General features: G+C 42.1%; 1 protein-coding gene and 1 long non-coding RNA gene across 2 annotated transcripts; one reads left to right on the forward strand and one right to left on the reverse strand.

Moving 5' to 3' along the window:
• Positions 1–10,873: 10,873 nt before the first annotated feature.
• On the reverse strand, positions 10,874–20,241 carry PEX26 (peroxisomal biogenesis factor 26). The gene is made up of 5 exons (XM_043564860.1): positions 19,632–20,241; positions 18,169–18,309; positions 17,390–17,685; positions 15,609–15,755; positions 10,874–12,369 (listed from the first exon to the last, which is right to left on the reverse strand). The coding sequence occupies exons 1-5, from the start codon at positions 19,844–19,846 to the stop codon at positions 12,269–12,271; spliced, it is 900 nt and encodes a 299-aa protein (XP_043420795.1). The 5' UTR covers positions 19,847–20,241; the 3' UTR covers positions 10,874–12,268.
• Positions 20,242–20,420: 179 nt separating this feature from the next.
• LOC122473145 lies at positions 20,421–21,974 on the forward strand. Its single transcript, XR_006294597.1, has 2 exons — positions 20,421–20,541; positions 21,768–21,974. It is a non-coding gene; the product is annotated as an uncharacterized LOC122473145 (long non-coding RNA).
• Positions 21,975–22,296: the final 322 nt, after the last annotated feature.

Consider the following 22,296-nt stretch of genomic DNA (forward strand, 5'->3'; position numbering starts at 1 on the left):
TTGCCAGTTTCACTATGATATGTCGTGCAGAAGATAGATTCCTGTTACATCTGAAGGGAGGTGTCTGTGCCTCCTGGATTTCAATGTCTGTTTCCTTCCCCAGATTGGGGAAGTTGTCAGCTATGATTTGTTCAAGTACACCTTCCACCCCTTTCTCTCTCTCTTCTTCTTCTGGAACTCCTATGATACGGATAATATTATGTTCCATTGAATCACTTAGTTCTCTAATTCTCCCCTCATGGTCCAGAATTTTTTAATCTTTTTCTCAGCTTCATCTTTTTCCATAATTTTATCTTCTTTTTCACTTATTCTCTTCTCTGCCTTTTCAATCTTTGCTGTCACCGCATCTAGTTTATTTTGCACCTCATTTACATTTTTTAATTCATCATGACTATTTTTTAGTTCCTTGATCTCTGCAGCAATAGATTCTCTGCTGTCTTCTATGCTTTCTTCAAGCCCAGCAATTAATGTTATGACTATTATTATAAATTCTTGTTCAGTTATATTGTTTATATCTGTTTTGATCAATTCTTTAGCTGTCATTTCTTCCTGGAATTTCTTTTGAGGGGAATTCTTCCATTTCATCATTTTGGCTAGTGTTTTAAAAGCTTGTTATGTGCCCTGCACCTGCTAGCACTACTATATTAAAGAGGGGTCATACACTGTCCAGGGCCTGGCCCTTCAGGAGGTGGTTTTTGGAGTGTGTTACTTGCTCTTTGTTGTTGTGACTTTGGTTGCTTTATCTCCCTACTCATAGTGTATTTCACATATTTGTATGAGTATTACAAAGTGATCCAGTCTCTCTGGACCACACCTGGCAGTATGTTAAAAGAGCTGGATTCCTGTTGTTACCACTGACATTATAAATTGACTTTGGAAACTATTCCAGGAAAATAACACACAAGGAAAATAATAGTACTGTTTCATAGCATTTTCATATGCAATCTGTTTCGAGCTGCTGTTCTTATTAGCAGAAAAAGTCAGAAAGAACTGAAATGGCCAACATGTTAATAGGAAGGAATATTATATGGCTACTAATGTATAGGAGAGGGTTGAGTTGTGGCCACTCAGAAGATATGCCACTAAGAACCTCACACTATTATTTGGGATACTGGTCTTTTTAGATACAATTAAGATGCATCAAGATGAGATCATCTGGACTAGGATGGGTCCTATATTTAATGACAAGTTCCCTTGAAAGCATCAGAAAAGAAGATAGAAACACAGAAGGCCAAATGAAGATTGGAGTTATGCTGCTCCAAGGCAGTGAATGCCAGGAGCCACTCAGATCTGAAAAAGGCAAGGAAAGATTCTCCCCTACAGCCTTCAGGGAGAGACACCTTGATTTTGGACTCCTAATCTCCAGACCTGTGAAAGCATGAATTTCTGTGTTTTAACCCATTCAGTTTGTGGTAATATGTGACAGCCACCCTAGGAAACAAATGCATGTTATAAGGAAATAGATAATGTTGGAAACTGAGTAGATGATAATATTAAATGAAAAAAAAACCTGCAGGACTCAAAGTAGTCAATATGTGTTTATAATAAAAAAACATGAATGTATATCAAAGAGAAGATATACACTACTTAATTTTCATGTTTCTTTTAGTAAAGTTGTTTGAATGAATAAAAAGTATTTTATATGTTACAAATATAACAAGTAACATGGACTGTTAAAAGAACCTGAAAATAAAGTCCATTCCATATAGCAGCAGAGCCAGCCTAGGACCCAGGCTATTTTTCACTCTGGTCAATTTGATTTTTTTGGTTTTTGATCCCATAAATATTGCCTCATGAATCCATTTTTAAAACTCAAGTACGTACCAAAACCTTACCCACCTGTACCTGCTTCTCTGTGATGGCCTCTTGCTTATCTTTCAGAGCAGATTTACCCCTCTTGGTCCAGATATTCTCAGCCTTTGTCTTTAGCCAAACCAAATACTCTCTCACAAGAAGGAACCTTTGTGTACTGTTGCTGGAATGTAAATTGGTGTAGCCACTATGGAAAACAGTATGGAGGTCCCTCAAAAAATTAAAATAGAAATACCATACTATCCAATAATTCCACTACCAGGTATTTATCTGAAGAAAATGAAAATACTAGTTCACAAAGAAGGTGTGGAATACAATGGAATATTACTCGACCATCAAAAAGAATGAAATCTTACCACTTGCAATGACATGTATGGAACTAGAATGTATTATGCTAAGCAAAATAAGTCAATAAGAGAAAGACAAACATCATACGATTTTACTCATATGTGGAATTTGAGAAACAAAACAAATGAACATATGGGAAGGGGTGGGAAGAGAGGGAAACAAACCACATGAAACTCTTAATGATAGAGAACAAACTATGGGTTGACAGAGGGAGGTAGGAGATGGACTAGATGGGTGACTAAAGAGAGCACTTGTGATGATCACTGGATGTTGTATATAAGTGATGAATCACTTAATTCTACTCCTGAAACCAGTATTGCACTGTATGTTAGCTAAAATGTAAATAAATAAATAAATAAATAGGTAAATAAAGAAGAAGATACTAATTCAAAAACATGTATCTACCCCTATGTTTATTGCAGCATTATTTACAATAGCCAAGATATAGAAGCAACCCAAATATACATCAATAGATGAATGGATAAAAGAAGTTGTGGCATATAGATATATATATGCTATATATATATATATATGCGCTATATATATATATGGAAATATTACTCAGCCATAAAAAAAGAATGAGATCTGCCATTTGTGACAACATGGATGGACCTAGAGTGATTTCATTTATCTGTGGAATCTAAAACACAAAACAAATGAATAAACATACAAAAAGCAGGAAGAGACCCATAAACACAAAAGACAAACTGATGGTTGCCAGAGGAAAGGGGGATGGGGGCAGGGGCAAAATAGATGAAGGGGAATTGGAGATACAGGCTTCCAGTTATGGAATGATAATTCATAGGGATAAAAAGCACAGCATCGGGAATATAATCAATGGTAATCAATAACGTTGTGTGGTGACAGATGGTAACTACACTTATGGTGAGCACAGCATAACCATAGCATAATGTAGAGTTGTCCAATCACTATGCTGTACACCTAAAACTAATGTAACATTGTGCATCAACTTCATTTAAAAAAGAAATAGAAAAATACATAAATATGTATATTATACTAGTTTGAAAAAATATATATTCTCTTACAAACTCTATTACCTCCTTAGTCACTAGCCCCCACCCTCCTCTTCCTAAAAGCCATAAGTAAAGGTAAGGCAGAAAGCATATTATTTTTATATGAAATTTATTATCAAATTGGTTTCCATACAACACCCAGTGCTCATCCCAAAAGGTGCCCTCCTCAATACCCATCACCCACCCACCCACCCCTCCCTCCTACCCCCCATCAACCCTCAGTTTGTTCTCAGTTTTTAAGAGTCTCTTAAAAGCATATTATTTTTTAACCTATTACCTGATAAGTTTAATTTTTTTTTAAGCTTTCTCATATTTTTAATGCTTTTGGGTTTGATCTAACAGATTAACCTTTATTATTTTTTTTCTGAAATTTATTGACAAATTGGTTTCCATACAACACCCAGTGCTCATCCCAACAGGTGCCCTCCTCAATACCCATCACCCACCCTCTCCTCCCTCCCACCCCCCATCAACCCTCAGTTTGTTCTCAGTTTTTAACAGTCTCTTATGCTTTGGCTCTCTCTCATTCTAACCTCTTTTTTTTTTTTTTTCCTTCCCCTCCCCCATGGGTTCCTGTTAAGTTTCTCAGGATCCACATAAGAGTGAAACCATATGGTATCTGTCTTTCTCTGTATGGCTTATTTCACTTAGCATCACACTCTCCAGTTCCATCCACGTTGCTACAAAAGGCCATATTTCATTTTTTCTCATTGCCACGTAATATTCCATTGTGTATATAAACCACAATTTCTTTATCCATTCATCAGTTGATGGACATTTAGGCTCTTTCCATAATTTGGCTATTGTTGAGAGTGCTGCTATGAACATTGGGGTACAAGTGGCCCTATGCATCAGTGCTCCTGTATCCCTTGGATAAATTCCTAGCAGTGCTATTGCTGGGTCATAGGGTAGGTCTATTTTCAATTTTCTGAGGAACCTCCACACTGCTTTCCAGAGCGGCTGCACCAATTTGCATTCCCACCAACAGTGCAAGAGGGTTCCCGTTTCTCCACATCCTCTCCAGCATCTATAGTCTCCTGATTTGTTCATTTTGGCCACTCTGACTGGCGTGAGGTGATACCTGAGTTTAATTTTTTTTTAACGTTTATTTATTTTTGAGACAGAGAGAGACAGAGCATGAGCGGGGGAGGGGCAGAGAGAGAGGCAGACACAGAATCGGAAGCAGGCTCCAGGCTCTGAGCCATCAGCCCAGAGCCCGACGCGGGGCTCGAACTCACGGACCGCGAGATCGTGACCTGAGCTGAAGTCGGAGGCTCAACCGACTGAGCCACCCAGGCGCCCCATATTACCTGATTAGTTTAAATAGTTCACAGGTGCCTGGGTGGTTCAGTCAGTTAAGTCAGACTTAGATGAATGGATAAAAGAAGTTGTGGCATATATATATATATATGTATATATCTATCTAACTATCTATATATATGTATATATACATATATATATATTATAATGAAATATTACTCAGCCATAAACAAAGAATGAGATCTGCCATTTGTGACAACATGGATGGACCTAGAGTGATTTCAGTCTCAGCTGTGAGACTTCAGCTCAGATCATGATCTCACAGTTCGTGGGTTCGAGCCCTGCATTGGGCTCTGCACTGACAGCTAAGAGCCTGGAGCCTGCTTTGAATTCTGTGTCTCCCTCTCTCCCTGCCCCTCCACCTCTCACTCTCTCTTTCTCTTTCTCTCTCTCTCAAAAATAAATAAACACTTAAAAAATTTTTAAATAGTTCACAGAAAGTGATAATTTGCAGTTGGCTATGTAACTATACACAAATCTCTAGTGAACCATTTAAGTCTTACTTAATTCAACTAAATGTGCCTATATAAAAAGTCAGTATCTATTTAACCTTTCTATTTCATGCACCTATTTCAAATATTTTTTTAAGAGGCTCTGAACTGTCAGCACAGAGCCTCAGATGGGTCTTGAACTGAGAAACTGGGAGATCATGACCTGAGCCAAAACCAAGAGTCAGATCCTTAACCAACTGAGCCACCCAGATGCCCCTCTTTCAAATATTTTAACCTATTTTAATAAAAAGACTTAACCATCCTATTTCATAATATTAAATATTATGTAGGATTTTCAATACCCCATTCTATGTATGTCACAATACTTTTCAAAGTTTGTATAGATTTTTGCTCACTTGACACAAAGTATCATAAAATAAGGCAGGTAATTTTTATTGCCATCTTTTAAGTGAGAAAATTGTGATGCAAGATTAAGTGACTTTTGCAAAATTATAGAGCAAGTTAGTAGCAGAGCCAGAACCAAAACCAGCCTAGTCCTATTTCCAAAGGTCCACATCATAACATACTTTCCTTTATCTCCCTCAAAATCATTCTATACCTTCGAAAAGTAAAAAAACAAGGAATAAAACAGTATATATAACATACAATTGTATTTTTAAAAAAAAGAAAAATTAGGATCTACATCCATATTTTTTTAGATATGTACAAAGAAATGCTAGAAGAAGAAACAAAAAAACAAATAGCAGTGGCCAGTACTTGGGAGAGTACTTGGGAAAGAACTTGCTAGATGGTAGATAGGAATAGAAAGTTCTTCACATTAAAGCGTTTTCATACTTTTTAAAAAACTATGACTGTCCTGCATATTCAGAAAATTAAATATGTTCTTGGGGCACCTGGGTGGCTCAGTTGGTTAAGTGTCCAACTTCGGCTCAGGTCATGATCTCACGGCTAGTGAGTTCAAGCCCTGCACCGGGCTCTGTGTTGACAGCTCAGAGCCTGGAGCCTGCTTCATGTTCTATGTCTCCCTCTCTCTCTACCCCTCCCCCAGCTCATGCTGTCTCTCTCTGTCTCTCAAAAATAAATAAACATTAAAAAAAATTTTTTTAATTAAATATGTTCCTAAATAAACATAAAAAAAAAAAGGTTTGGCACTTCTTTAAGTAGTTAGAGTCACCTGCAAAGCCTAGTTCCTGAGCTGAGAATCAGGAATCAGGAGAGGTTACCTGTTTTGCAGTTTGATATATGAAAGACACTGGTTTCTAACACTACTGGCTCTCCCCTCCCACATCTCACACTTAATTAATAGCCACAATAACTAGCACCTGCTCACTATATGCCATGAACTTTTTAAGTGTTCATACATGTTAGCACCATTTAATCCTCACAACAAACCTATGAAGTAAATACATTATTATCCTCATTTTACAGATGAAGAAAGTAAGGCACAGGAAAGACAGTTTGCCCAAGGTCAAAGTTGGCAAACCAAGATATGAACTTGGGTATTATGGCCCCAGGGTTCACACTCTCAAACACCGTCCCACACTCCCTCTCACTTATATAGCAAAATTACCTAATTGGGTTTAAGCTTTGTTTTTCAAAACAAAACAAACAATTTTTAAAAATGCTTTGTAGGGTAGGGGGGAGAAGGGAAAGTGGGTGATGGGCATTGAGGAGGGCACCTGTTGGGATAAGCACTGGGTGTTGTATGGAAGCCAAGTTGACAATAAATTATATTTCATACAAAAAATGCCTTGTAAAAATCCATGGGTTTCTTGGGAAGATTAATGGGTCATGTCTTTTAGTCATTGTCTTTAATACTTCTGAAATAGCTAATTGTCACCTAGGAAACCATGAAATCCACAAATGGGACAGAACAGTAATGAGTACTAAGAGGGGAGGGAGTAGATCCTCAGAATGTTCCAGAGCAATGGGTACCTGCTGGGAGGAGGCTGCTATCCACAGTCAGACCAAATGCTAAGGGAGATTTGGAATGGGCAGGGTGGCTCTTTTAGCAAAACAAGCCAATTTTAGCAGCTTTCCAGGTTGGCAATGGATTGGGAAGGGTGAGCAAAATTCTCAGACAACACTTTGAAAGTGATCAAAGACACAGAGTGGCTTCCTTTCAGAAAAACCACCCATTCCTTGGGATCCAGCTGAGGCTGCTGGTAACCAAGAGCTTGGCATATCCATATAAGTCATCTGATAGAACCACAAGCTTGTATTTATATCTACACTGAAGGATACCTGCCAAGCTGTCTTTGTCATCACTGGTACAGTTGAAAAGGAATACCTCCTGCTCTTTCCCTCTGCAGTGAGCTGAGCAATGATACTGCTAAAACAGGTGCCAAAGTCCTGTGTCCTTTCTTCTCTTTCTACATCCACCTCCATCCTTCAGCTCTGATGCTTGCCTTTCTTCCCACCCTCTTTGCTATGTCTATTTCTTCCTTCCTCTAATTCTTGAGACTGAATCCAAGTTTATTCAACAAATCTTTATTTCATGGCTGCATGGCTCATTCTATGTGTTATAAGGGATATAAGAACATGAACTCCAGCCCCAGTCTGTCTAGGTTCAGATCCTAGCTTTACCACTTAATAGCTATGGGACAATTGGGCAAGTTGTTTAACCCCTTTGTATCTGTTTTGTCATCTCCAAAATAGAGATAATAGGGGTGCCTGGGTGACTCAGTCAGCTGAGCATCCAACTTCGGTTCAGGTCATGATCTCACAGTTTGTGAGTTCAAGCCCCACATTGGGCTCTGCTCTGACAGCATGGAGCCTGCTTGGGATTCTCTCTCTCTCCCTCTCTCTCTGCCTCTACCCCACTCAAGCACTCTATCTCTCTCTCAAAATAAATAAAGTTTAAAAAAGGGGGGAGCATAGGGGTTTTATACACTGTGATCCTATCACACAATGGAATACTAAATCTCTAATAAGAATGAGGCAGCTCCATATGAGCTAATAAGAACAATCATCCAAGAGTAATTAATTTAAAAAATTTTAGGGGCGCCTGGGTGGCGCAGTCGGTTAAGCGTCCGACTTCAGCCAGGTCACGATCTCGCGGTCCGTGAGTTCAAGCCCCACGTCAGGCTCTGGGCTGATGGCTCGGAGCCTGGAGCCTGTTTCCGATTCTGTGTCTCCCTCTCTCTCTGCCCCTCCCCCGTTCATGCTCTGTCTCTCTCTGTCCCAAAAATAAATAAATGTTGAAAAAAAAAATTTAAAAAAAAAAAAAATTTTGGCACAGCCTGTGTAGTGTATGTATGCTATCACTTATATAAGAGAAAGAAAAGCTTAATATCAAAGATTACCTCTGGAAGTACAAACAAACTGGCAACAGTGGTGGCCTCTGGGCAGGAAACCAGAAGTGGAAAAAAAAGATATTTTTTTCCATGAATATCCTTTTGTAACATTTGAATTCTGTTCCATAAATATAAAACTTGAGTATCACTTTTAAATGGTCTACATGTACACATGTGCAAACACATACATGTAAAAGAGTGGAATCACCTGTGCAAAGCTCCTCAGTCCCTTCTAAGCCCCTTTCCAGAAGCAGAACAACTCTGTCCTTGTCCAGCCCATCCACCCCTGCAATTTCCCAGAGTAGCCTAATTTCATCTCTCCACCTCACCCCAACCTCTTCATTCTATTTGACCACAGAAGAGCATTACCCCCATTGCTGCTCTCCTTAGCATCCCTAAATTATAAAATATCTGTTCTATGTTATATTCTCTCAGAACCCAGTAAAACAAATCAACGAACTCCAGCTAAAGTTACCCTTCCCAGATATATTTGCATATTAACAGTGAATTTCAGCCAGAGAGTGACTGATTTTAGAGCAAGTGAAGCAGAATCATATTGCAGTGAAAAGAACACCACACTTGAGGGTCAGGAGACCTTGATCTTATTCAGGCTATGTGATTCAGGGCAAATCACTTCACCTCTCTGGGTCTTGATTTCCTTAACTTAAAAAAAAAGTGAGGGGGAATATAAGAGATGATCTTTCCAGATCTAACACTGTAAAATCCCACCATACAATGCTGCTTCTCAGATTGGCATCCCCTGAACTTGATGTGTACTGTGCGTGTTCAATAGCACTGTCCGACAGAAATTCAATGTGAGCCATATATGTCACTTTAAACATTCTAGTAGCTCCACAAAAAAAGTAAAAAGAAACAGTTGAAGTTAATTTTAATAGATTTTATTTAACCCAATATATTCAAAATATTATAATTTCAACATGCAATCAATACAAAAATTATTGAGTTTCCATTCTTTTTTTTTAATACTAAGTCTTCAAAATCCAGGTGAGCATTTTACATTTACAGAACATCTCGATTTGGACCAGCTATATTTCAAGTGTTCAAAAGCCACACGTGGCTAATGGCTACCATACTGGACAGCACAGGAATAGGCCTAACAAGGATGTCCTCTCTTCATTTCTGACCTCGTTAAGCCCAAAGTTGAAGACTGATTTAATACAAGCCTCCATCCTTAGAAAAGGTCAAAGTCATCAGAGCAGTTTTGGTTCTGAGTTCCTCGTCTGACTGGGAAGGTAGCTGGGGCTGGTTACCAGACAACATTGCAGAGTTCAAGACAAACATAAAACAGAGAACCAAGAAGCCTATAAGCAGAATAATATGAAGGAACTTCAGGGGACAGACAGAAAAATGAACTGGGCATAGTTGAGTCTTCTTTTTACTCAGGGTTTTCACAATACAAAACACACTGTAAGCACACAGACATTTGGTCATGGCAGCTATATCAGCTCATTAGTTTAAACACCTCTGAATACCTTCAAATTCCCAGGTGTTCAGCTAAGCAATGGAGAAATAGCTACCACTCACAAGAGTTCTTATTTGAGGCAGCGTGCCAAGCACTAGGTAAGGAGGCTCTCATTTGCTCCACCAAAAGTCCCTATGAGATAATAACTCACTAACAGATGAGGACACTAAGGCTGAAAAGGATAAGTCACTTTCCAACAGTCACACACCTAGTGAGTGGTACAGCAGGAATCCAAACTTGATTCTTAAACACTGCCACAAGCCACACTCTCCAGCTTCAAAGGGCTCACAGTTACTGGAGGCAAGAGGATTTCATAATTATAAGGCCATAGGGTCACTACCACAGAAAGGACATGAGATAGGGGCCTGGAAGCAGAGGACATAGGGAAAGGATTCCCAAAGGTAACCCTTGAGTAAGTCTAGAATTGAGCTGGCCAAAAAGTGGGAGCTGGACCTTCCAGAGGGAACCGAAGGAGCCAAGGTGTGAGGAAGCATGCAATGTTCAGAAACCTGTGACTGGCTCAGCAGCTGGAGGGCAGTGTGAGTAAGGAACAGAGACCCCACATGAAAGAGGAGGTGTTAGCCAAAACTAGTGCATAAGGGGATTTAAATTTAAGAAGAAATCCCACGTGAGCCATGGGAAGCCATTAAAGAGTTTTATCTAGGGTAGTGAAAGGGACCAGATTTTTATTTTCAGAAATAATTCCAACAGAGATCTCACCTTGTCTCCTTTCCTCTCCCCAAGGGTCTTAACTATTTAAAAGCCCAAACATAAAAGCACAGATTTGTTTCTTTTTTTTTTTTTTTTAATTTTTTTTTTTCAACGTTTATTTATTTTTGGGACAGAGAGAGACAGAGCATGAACGGGGGAGGGGCAGAGAGAGAGGGAGACACAGAATCGGAAACAGGCTCCAGGCTCCGAGCCGTCAGCCCAGAGCCTGACGCGGGGCTCGAACTCACGGACCGCGAGATCGTGACCTGGCTGAAGTCGGACGCTTAACTGACTGCGCCACCCAGGCGCCCCCACAGATTTGTTTCCTACAGAGTTGGACACACCCTAGGGATTTATCTCCCAATGACCTGTGAGGTTTACTTAGTCTACCCATTTTACTAAAGAGAAGTTATTGACTTGGAACTCCTGAAGAGGAACCTATGGAAAACTACTAAACGCAAATCCTATATTCCGGCATCAACACTGCCCAGAGCCCCAGGAAGGAATGGTTTGTTTGGACTTCAGCCTCAGAAAGGCTAACCCCTGCAGGAAGCCTTTCATAATTCTGACAGTGTAGTATTGTGTACATATACTTGCACAGACACATGTAAGATTCTCGCAGCCAGTGACAGAAAACACTGAAACATTTCAAATACTCAAATGCTATGGCTCCAATGCCTCCTACCCCTAACAATGAATAAAATCGTTCATTGCCTTCAAAACCCATGTCTTCCCTCTGCACAACTCCCTCCACATATCCCTTCCAGCTCACCTGATTACCCAGTTCCATTTTCAGCTCATCGGCCTCTAAGGCTAACCTACTTTTCAAGGCCACACAAGCAGAAAGACTTCTACATTATACAAACAATAAAATATAATTAGAACAACAGGACATAGAAGGGGTTGGCGGACCAGCAACAATATGTACTGAGGAACCAAAGATACAGGTAGAACCTGGTAAAACAGCCATCAGACAAAGTACAAAAATACTATTGCAGAGCAGGGGGAAGGGACTGACAGGAAGAAAGAGAGCACAGGAATGCTGAGTGTGTAATAGAGCAGGACTTGGCCACTGACAACCTGGAAAATTGAGCTGAAGCCCAAGAGGCACCGAGCAGGATCATTTTCCCCAGTGAGAAGGGCAGAGCAGCCTTACTTTGCTTTCAATAGTGACCTGGGTGGTTCTGAAAGCCATGTCCTGGTCTAAAAAGAGAGGGCCCATGCAGCTTCAAGCCCATTGCAAAACCACAGGAATAATTAGACCAGATCTGTGGAGAGGAGCATAGAGGACAAGCAAAAGGCCCTTTCAGATCCTCACACTCTGCCTAATTAAGGACCTGCCCTGTGAAGCAAATCTCAAAGGTAAGTTTTTCAAGAAAGTAAAAGGCCAAGGGTCATTCCATCAGAGTTTTCTGAACTTCCAGCTTCATTAACCTGCTGACCTGAAAAATCAACCCCTTGCCTTGGCCAAGAAGATGGAATATTTCACGGATACAGTCTCCTTTCCCAAACCCCTCCTTTATGAGGGGCCCCTGGCAAAAGGGAATACTATTCTGGAGGACTTAAGCTCTCTGGCCCCCTTTGTTTCCACATTTCCTACCAACATCAGCCAAAGTAGGGTGCAAAGTGGAAAACATTCAGGTGGCAAAACACAGTTCACCATACTGGATCAGCTCTTTCTAGAATCGGGCTGGCCCCACTCCTATGGGGGCCCAGCCAGCAACAGGAAATAGGACGCCATGGATGAGTTACTCTGCTTCTGTCACAGCAAACTTGGGGATTAGCAAGGTTGAGGTGAATGGGAAAGACCACTCAGTCATGGATAGGAAGCCGGTAGAGAGAAAATATGGCTTCCTGAATCCGATGGAAGAGCTGAGACAGCTTGCAGAGGAAGGGCAAGGATGAAGGAGAAGCTGCAAGGGAAAAGGAAGTATGATGTCAGTTTCCCCACCTCTACTCCCCTCCTCTTCCCTCAGCCTCAAGTCCCATCTCTTGGAAACTCTGCCACTCTGGGAGTATGTCTGATCTTTTTAAAGCATATTTTGATGTTTAATGTTATTGGCTCCTCCTCCCCTCCCCAACAATGTATTCTCTGGGAGATATTTTCTTCACTTGGATTAAAAAAAAAAAAATTATGTCTATTTTTTGAGAACGAGAGAGACAGGAGCGTGAGCAGGGGAGGAGCAGAGAGAGAGCGAGACTCAGAGGAGGCTCCAGGCTCTGAGCTGTCAGTACAGCTTGAACCACAGACAGTGAGATCATGACCTGAGCTGAAGTCAGACTCTTAACCAACTGAGCCACCCAGGTGCCTTGGATTACAATGACCTTAAGTTTGCTGAGAAAAAGATCGAAACTTATTATATTTTTTATCTAACTTTTTGATACACACACACACACACACACACACACACACACACACAACTGGTGATGGTGGCTGCCTCTGGGAAGATAGGTTTTTAAGAAGAAACTTCCTCTCCAATCCTTTTTGTACCTTCTCAACCTGGAGCCAAGTGACAGTATTACCTATTTTTATCATCCGTTAATTATATTGAAAATAAAGTAAAATCTACCTCTTTGGAATTAGGGCTGAGTTGGTGGGTTTGTTTTTCCTTATTTGGTTACTAATTTTTTAACTGATTTTTTCTTCTTAAAAAGAAAAATGTTGTTTTTAAAGAAAGCTATTGACAGTCTCCTCTCTTAATAGCCTTCCTACAAGAGTCCTAGTTACAGCCTAGCCATGGGTTCTCCTCTCCTGCAGCACCACCACTGCAATGAACCAAGACTGCCACTGGGGGTCAGGAGTGTCAGGCCAGGGCATTTTAAGGAAGCTCCAAGCAGCCATGGAACCAGCAAGCTCAAACTGTCTCCTGCTGTCCCCACTTAGAAGACCAGGACACTAAGGGCACCTGGTGGCTCAGTCACTTGAGCCCGACTCTTGATTTCAGCTTGGGTCATGATCCCAGGATCCTGGGATCAGGCATACATCAAGCCCTGCTCAGGCTACGTGCTGGGCCTGAAGCCTGATTGGGATTCTTTCCCTCTGCTCCTCTCTCTCTCTCTCTCTCTCTCTCTCTCTCTCAGAAAAATAACTAAATACAAGAAAAAGAGCAGGACTTTTAAGAACCATAAAAAAAAAAATTCTAAATTGTATCAAGTCTCTAGAACAAAGTAGAAAGTCAGAGGGTGAGCAGGAATGAATACAAACTATCCTTAGTTCAGCAAAGTGAAAGGACAACTTTTTGTTTGTTTATTTTTCAGAGACAGAGAGAAAGAGAGAGAGCAGGGGAAGGATGGGGGTGGGGGGGAGAGAGAGAGAGAGAGAGAGAGAGAATCTTAAGCAGGGGCTCAATCCTATGGCCCTGGGATCATGACCTGAGCCAAAACCAAGAGTGAGATGCTCAACTAACTGAGCTACCCAGGCATCCTGAAAAGGGCAACTCTGAGCTATGCAAAAAAAGCTCGCTGAAGAAGAGAAAGGGAAATGGAGAAAATGGGGAAGACCTGAAGATTAAATCAAGAATAGGCAGGGGTGCCTGGGTGGCTCAGTCGGTTAAGCAGCCGGCTTCGGCTCAGGTCATGATCTCGCGGTCTGTGAGTTCGAGCCCCGCATCAGGCTCTGTGCTGACAGCTCAGAGCCTGGAGCCTGTTTCAGATTCTGTGTCTCCCTCTCTCTGACCCTCTCCTGTTCATGCTCTGTCTCTCCCTCTCTCAAAAATAAATAAAACGTTAAAAAATTTTTAAAAAAAGAATAGGCAATTTTTTAAATAGACAAATTATTTGTGTGACCCTGGGCTAGTTACTCATTTCCTGTGGCTCTTAGATTTCCCAACCAAAAAAGAAAGAAAAAGAAAATGAAGCGACTAGAATAAGGGTTTCCAGTTTTTCCTGCAGTTTTAAAAGTTATAATTCTATAATCCTTAGAGTTATAACTCTAAGTTTAAATTCATGAGGAGAGTAGGTATTAGATTATAACTCACATAAAGTAACACACAAATACAAAAATCTAAAAGAGTGAGCTCCTAATCTTTGGCCCAACACTTAATTTTGAGGGATTAATCCTCAGGAAATAACCAGGGTTGTTCCCAAATAGCACTTAGAGAGTTTATCAGTCCCCGGATCAGTCTCAGTGCTGGGCATGGATCTTGCTTGGGATTCTTTCCATCTGCCTCTCACCCTCTCTCTAAAATAAAAAAATAAATAACTAAATAAAAGAAAAAGAGCAGGACTTTTAAGAAAAAACACTGCAAAAAACAGAGTAAGAAATCATCAAGGGGTGCTGGGTGGCTCAGTTGATTAAGCATCTGACTTCAGCTCAGGTCATGATCTCACGGTTTGTGAGTTCGAGCCCCACGTCGGTGTCTGTGTTGACAGCTTGGAGCCTGGAGCCTGCTTTAGATTCTGTGTCTCCCTCTCTCCCCGCCCCTCCCCAAACTCACACTCTGTCTCTCTCTGTCTCTCTCTGTCTCTCTCTCTCTCTCTCTCTCTCTCTCTCTCAATAATATATAAACATAAAACAAAACAAAACAAAAAGAAATCATCAAAGTGTTCAACAATAGGGAACTGTTAATCAATTATGGAAGTTTCTATCAATTGGAATATTATTTAGCCATTGAAAGACGTTTTAAAGAATATTTGTAACCTGCAAAATTGCACCTATATCCATAAAGAAAAAGACCGAAAGTATAGCCATTACAATGGCAAACTTTTAGGTGATTTCTGTTTTCTTTATACTTTTTTCTATTTTCCACATTTTCTAAAGTATACATGTATTTTATTTATAACTTAATACAATTTTTTTTAGATATGATGATTAGGAAAAAAAATTTTTTTTAATTCTGAGTTTCTAGTCAGAGTTCACCCCTGAATAAAGGAGATGACAATGACTCAGTCAATGTTCCACGAGTCAACAGAGTAGAGGCAGTTTCTTCCATGAGGGATTGCTCTCATGGATTCCAGGGCTATTCTCTCCTAGGTGGGTCTGGCTGGATCTCAATGAGGCCCAACAATCCCTCCTCCCTATAGAAGAGACTTGGGGAGAAGTGGCCCAGGAGATAGATACCTCCGTTCCCAGGAGGCCTCCCACAAGCCCAGCCCCTATCCAACTGTCCCTTCCCCAGGAAGAGCGGGAGGGAAGACTGGCTTCATCACTTACCTGGATCAAACCTTACCACCAAGAGGCAGAGGATCAAGGCAGCCAGGAGGCTCTTTTTGAAGGGCAGGGAAAAGAAGTGGCTCACTGTAGAATCCCAAAGCCGGCGGAGCAACATCAGTAGTGACAGGAACTTGTGGGAGAAGGAGCCTGGTCAGGGAGATAAAGCATAACTGCAGCATAAGTCACAGGAACCAGCTTCACTGATTCTGAGCTTTGAGCTTGATTATGAGAGTTGAGCAAAAGGTAACAAGACTAGTTTATTCATGTAATTTATAAAGTGGTTGCAAAAGAAATTCTAAAAACTCCAAAATGTTTTGAGGACAGACAACATCACTAGAATATCATCTCCTTAGGAGAGACTTTGGACAGACAACACCTACTCAGCTGGGTAAACCTGGCATATTTGGTGTGTTTTTTTCAATAGACTCATTATTTTATAGCTTTCTTTATATTCTGGCCTAAGATATGTACAGAGAGTTACACAGAGCAATAGTTCTTGATGATCACATTAATACAGGAAAATGAAGTGCACTTAATACATATAGTGAAGAATTCAAAAGTCTTAAGTTCTAAATATAAACATGAACACCACCAGCCCAAGAACAAGTGGTGCGAAGTCCTGATAGAGCACTCTGAACTTGCCATCAAACCCTTTTCCTAACCTTTCCTCCCCAGGAGATGGAGGGGCAGAGAGTCTGGGTAGTCACAGCTCATTCTTGAAGCCAACAACCTGTTGGCAAAGAAGTGATTCTATCTCAGAAGTTTCATGCTCATTAGCACACAAAGAAAAAACACTTTGGAGAACAGGATTACATTTAACTGAAGAACTTTCATAGAAAAAAAAAAAGGATCAGACTTATTCTGTATATACCAAGAGAAAAATCAAGGAACAGTACCTAAAAACTACCAGAAAAAAAAACTTAAATCCAGCATCAGGAAGAACTTCTGTACAGAACTCTTCACAGATGGAATGAGCTGCTTCTGGAGATAGTGGATTTTCAGTCCTTGTATAGACTAGATGATCACTTGAGGAAAAGGAGATGAAAAGGATTCAAAGACCTGGCAAGGGTCTGGAGCAGAGGACTTTTAAAATCCCTTGTAACAAAACAACCCCCAAGCCCATACCCAACCCTGTGTAGGAACCCCTTGTATGATGCCAGCCAGGTGTATGATGTTGAGTCTTGAAGTGGCTCCCCTGTAAAAGCCATTTTGTGAAACTGCACTCTAATTGGCAGAGGTGGGCTGCCCCTTCGGGGGGACAGAGGTCACTGAAGAAGATACTCAAGAGATCTAGTAAATAAAGGCAGACAGCATACTGGGCAGTGGGGCCCAAGATGAAGGTAAATCATTTTTATCTAAGTCAATTTACCAAGTTATTGTGTCAGCTTATTTTCCTTTTGGTATCCCACCGCATACCTCAGCTGCATCTGTATTTGGGCCAGTCTTTAAAGGAGGAATAACATCCCACTCTGGCCAGCATGATAGAGACAAGAGATCTAATGAAAGGACCCCAAGGAAAAGGTGGCTTTCAAGAAACAAGAGTTAAAGATTCTGAGACTCAGTGACACCTCCCTGTATGGAGACTCTCCTTCTACTGCCAACTACAGAGGGTCAGGGCTTGGCTTTTTTAATCTAATCAACAGGTTTCCTATTCTGCGATTTGGGAGTTACTCATACAAATAATTGCTCCCAAGCTCTTGGAAAAGTCATGATAAACCCCAAGGTCCAAGGGAAAGCTTACAACTCCACTTTACGGAGGCCACAGAAGGAGAATGTCCTACCTTCCTGGTTCAGCTTCTGGGCCTCCTCAGAGCCCAAGCGTTGGTGTTTCTGCTGTTGCCTTGCCTTACTAATGGCCTGGAGTACGTCCAGCTGCTGTTCCTCACTGAAGCCTGCAGAGCCCACCACTAGCTCCTCAGCCTCTGACAAGCAGCCCAGGGGTAGCAGCACCCGCTGTAGGTGAAGTTCTGCCAAGGCTCTGTATTCTGGAAGGTCCTGATTGTCTGGGTCTTGCAGCCAGGCACTGACCACTTCCAGCACAGCTCCAGGCTCTTGCATTTTGCTGTATAAAAGAACACTGCAGCCCCAAATAATCCAATCCCCAAAAAAAGAACAGTTAGTGCTCCACGGTTGGTTTACCTCTCATAAACCACTACATTCTCCCACTCAACCCCTTCCCTGTTGTCCTCCAGTCCTTCCCTAGGGGATGATGACATTGGTAAGAATTAGGAATTCCTAGGAAGTAGCAAGAAGCTCCCTCAGCTCTGACATATTCCAGTTGTATCACCCCTCTTCACATCTCCTATTCCCCTTTGTCCCCCTCCTCCTCTTTTCCTCTACCCAACATTCCCCCCTCCTCATCCTTTATCACTATGTTTTGAGGTCCGAAAAAAACCAAAAACCAAAAAACAAAACAAAAATAAAAACACAGGGAAAGAATCATATTTGGAAGGAAATGGTAGAGAAGGGCAAAAGAGAAGATATTAGGCACTGATTCAGAAAAGGACATGAATATCCTCTTGTTCCTGAACTGATCCAATGAGTCAGAACAATGACCTACCATAGCTCCAGGACTTTGGGGGGTAGCTTTTCAGGAACCTGGTAATACTGAAGAACCCAGGACAGGACTTCCCGCCACCGATTCATTTCTGCCAGGGCCTGGATCCCCACAATACACAGGGAGCACTTCACCTCCAAGGAGCTGTTGGCAGAAGAACTAGTTCAGGTTTTAAGAAGTGGTCTCCTTCTGTTTCCATTCTCACTTCCACCCTGGGACTGTTCCTCCCCAGCTCCCAACTTAGCAGTCATCACCTCTACCCTCCCCATTAGTATTCGGATTCAAATTACAACTGGTCTTGGAGCATCGGCATGGTTCCATCGGTTAAGCATCTGACTCGTGATTTTGGCTCAGGTCATGATCTCAGGGTTCATGTGATTGAGCCCTACATCAGGCTCTGCGCTTACAGAGAGAAGCCTGCTTGGGATACTCTCTCTCTCTCTTTCTCTCTCAAAAGTAAACTTAAAAAAAATGTTTTAAAAATTACAACTGGTCTCATGAGCCCCAACACAGAGAAAACTGCCCTTTCCCCAGGAGTTCGATGTTCCTGAAAACCTCCTGGAGGCAAATCAACTGTTGCCTAACACACATCTTTGTATCTAGGTGAAATCAGGGAAGGGGAAAGGGACAATGTGTAGCACAGATGTATAGGTGGAAAGAGAGCTGAGCTAAGAGTTTGCTTAGTGATGAAATGGGCATGGAGCAAGGTTTCTGCCTAATTGTAGGTACAGGCACTTCACAACTGGCCTGTTAGCACCACCAAGTAAGGTGCCTCCAGGCACCTGGAATAACAGTCTTCAGCATTTACTGCAACAAGCCCCTACCCAACCCCCTGAAAAAAGCCAGAGATCCCCAGTTCATCCTTCTCTGGGGTCACCTTTGACTATTCTACCCATCACCTCCCCAGTATAGCCTATGTCAACATTATAATGCACAGAGAAATTATGCCCTCAAAAAGAGGCTGAGAGCATTTGAAACAGCAATGTAGGACCAAGCTTTTCTCCAGATTGGATTCTTTAATCCTATCAATCCTTCAACAGGATCAGGACACTACTTCTACTCTGAACTCCATTTCCATTCATCAGCCAAGGTCAAGTGAACAGCTTGGGGGAGAGGAGTATACCTAGGAGAGGACTTCCACCACCTGCTCGCTGAACCTGCTTACTGAAATAATTTGACAATACGCATTCTATCTTCCCAACATGCCATTCAACACTGGAACAGGGAAGCAAAGAACTGGCTGTGGGTTCTCACTAAGCTCTGTTGCACGACTTGACCACTTCTTCCTCATTGTGCAGTGCCTCAGTTTCCTCCTCTGTAGAATGGGCACACCAGCCTCTCAGAGAGGAACCACTAATGAAACCAAGGTGTAAGGCTCCTTGTGAGCAATCTGGGAAAGACAGAACTCCTAAGAGCTTTAGTCCCTCCCCAAGATCACCCGGAAATGAATGGAGCCCAGCACGTACGTGCCCGCATCAAGGTTGGCCAAGCTCGGCAAGGCGCGTTCACAGGTCTGCAGCGCCGCCCCGAAGTCCAGGTGTACAACTAAGAGGTCTGCCGCCTCCTCCAGCAGAACCACGGCTGCCGACGGGGCTGGGGCGGCACGCACAGGCTCACTGCTCCTCAGGGGCCCCCCGAGCCCCCTAAGGGGGGCTGCAGGTGTCGAGAAGTCACTCTTCATAGCCAGCAGGGGCTTAGGGCCTGTCTCCCCAGACGTCAGAGTGGCAGCCTCTCCGGGGACTCCGGGATATCCCGAGTCAGCCTGGGAGAAAAGGGACAGTCCTCATAGCCTTGCCCACAACCTTTCCCGAGGCCGAGTCCTGGAGAAGGAAAAGTTAGTGGCCATATCCAAGGCAACGGCTGGGCTGACTGGGCGGCTGCTCTAGCTCAAAACAGGTTGGCACGTGGGGAACCAGTTTACACCATAGATTTGCAGAAGAGCTGCATCCCTGCAATACCTGGATCTAGCTTCTCTGGCCCCACGACATGTACTGATACCACCTTCGCCCCGGGGAGTGCCGTTCCAGGTTCCGTTTTTATGAATAGAGCCACTCACTGCAGGAGCGGGACGAGGGCGAGGACATCTTCCCGGCTTTCGCAGCTGCCTGCAGACTCGGGGCTTCCCGGCGGCGCGGAGGACTCTGGGAGCTGTAGTTCCCTAGCTCTCGGCTCAGTCGCCCTCTCGATGCAGATAGAGGAGTTCGGACTACAACTCCCAGCATGCCACGCCCTAGGAACTGCCCCTGTACCCGAGAAAACAAACTCGCAAGGACGTTTTGGGAAATTACAAAGCAGAGGCTGTGTTATGAGATGGGGAGCTCCCCTCACTAACCACTAACCAGCAGAAGCCGGACAGAAGAAATTCCAGTAATGGAGGTGAAATTACAAGCGGGCTTTTAATACTGAGCTTTCTCCAGGAATAACAATTCGAATATTAGGAAGTGGAGCAGGAAAAACACTGAAAAGAAACATCAGAGCTAGTCACTTTTCCTTCTATGTTCCTCCTTCCCAGGCATAGCTCATATTTATCCAGTGCTTATCCTAGCGCTATGCGAAACGCTTTGTGTGCAATCTCATTTAATCCTTCCCTCAACCCTGGGGGTTAGGAATACTGTTATCCCCATTGCACAGGTGAGGACATTGGAGACTATTTAAATAATTTGCTGAAGGTCACACAACGAATAGGTGGAAAATACAGTCAAAAAGGCTCTTTTTGCCCAAAGACATATATTTAACCACTATTCTGTTCTGCAGGACAGGATTGAGTCTATGCTTTCTATTCAGAGAATTTACAATCATTGCCCAAGCAAGTTACATAAGCTCATTGAGCCTCATTGCTTCCTATAAAATAGAGATATTCCTATAAAATAAAAACAAAGCCATACAGTGTGTAATGCAATTTATAATGAAGTACTAGAACAGAGCAGGTATTCAATAAATTATAGCTATAATAATAATTAAATAATTTTATACAGATACATAAATTATATTTATTTGTGTATTCTGTGCTTCACCCAGACTTTGCTGAATTTATACTTCTCTCAGCTTTAGTTTCTCCTCAGCTCCTTACGTTTTCAACTCTTTGTAAAACTTATCTAGAATTGTTTATTCCCCTGGTGATTAGATTAGAAGTCCAGGCACAGGGCAAGTACCTATTTACACCATACATTCCCTTCCCTTGTCACTAGATATAGATATACCCATCTGCTGGGCTTTCAGCTCTCTGTAGAAAGTCTTCATGGAAAGCTGAAGCAGAAACATGAAATCCATCAGACTTCTGAGGAAAGAAAAGTATAGACCCCGTAACCATATAAGGTGATGAAGTCAGGACTTCACTTATTCCACAAATACTTTTGAACACCTACTAGGTGGTAGGCCCTGTTCTAAGTACTGAAGATCCCACAGTTAACCAAAGAGACAAAAATGTCTGTTTTGTGGAGTTTGTGCCATGGTGAAAGGAAACAAAATAAAAAATAAGTAAAATACAAACAGTAGTGTGTCAAATGATAATAAATGCTGAGGGGAAATAAAGAAGAGTGATTGGAAGTGACAACAGTGGAGGGTTAGGTTCGATATCTACATTTAACTTTGTTTCCTAACAGGAAATCCAGTGGTGGGGACAAAGCAAAGAGAAAACGTGGACCTTCTGCTCAAGACTAGCTCATTCCCACACAGAAAACTCCAGAGGCAAGCAGAGATCCCTGGAAATTGTGGATCACAGTCTCAGAATGAAGTGACCAAAATGTTTTATCAGTTCTGCCTCAGATTTGATTATTACAGCACTGCAAATAAAAACCTTGTTCTCAGAACTGGGTTTAGAAGTCTTTCCTGAAAAATCAGGAAAGCAGTAGGAGCATCAGAAAATGGACTGGGGCTGGCCTAGACAGGTTGAGACCTCCTCTCTTCACTTCCAGGAGCACCACCTCAGATTGCTTCCTTGAAAAGGTTCCTTCCTTAAGGGTCACCTGGTGCTCAGTCGGTTAAGTATCTGACTCTTGATTTCAGCTCAGGTCATGATTTCAGGGTCTTAAGATCAAGCCCTTTCCTCTTTCCTCTCTCTCCACTCCTTCTCTCACTCACATGCACTCTCTTCTCTCATCCTCTCTCTTTCAACATAGGTAAACTTTAAAA

This window comes from Prionailurus bengalensis, chromosome B4 (genome assembly GCF_016509475.1).
Source record: "Prionailurus bengalensis isolate Pbe53 chromosome B4, Fcat_Pben_1.1_paternal_pri, whole genome shotgun sequence".
In the NCBI taxonomy this organism is placed as follows: domain Eukaryota; kingdom Metazoa; phylum Chordata; class Mammalia; order Carnivora; family Felidae; genus Prionailurus; species Prionailurus bengalensis.

What these genes read in the sequence shown, in the direction of transcription:
- PEX26 (XM_043564860.1), bottom strand. Translation starts at nt 19,846, where the DNA reads ATGAAGAGTGACTTCTCGACACCTGCAGCCCCCCTTAGGGGGCTCGGG. An exon ending in GCCAACCTTGATGCGGGCAC is followed by an intron (nt 18,310 to 19,631) that starts GTACGTGCTGGG and finishes TTCTGCCAACAG; the next exon opens with CTCCTTGGAGGTGAAGTGCT. An exon ending in CCAGAAGCTGAACCAGGAAG is followed by an intron (nt 15,756 to 17,389) that starts GTAGGACATTCT and finishes CTCCCTGACCAG; the next exon opens with GCTCCTTCTCCCACAAGTTC.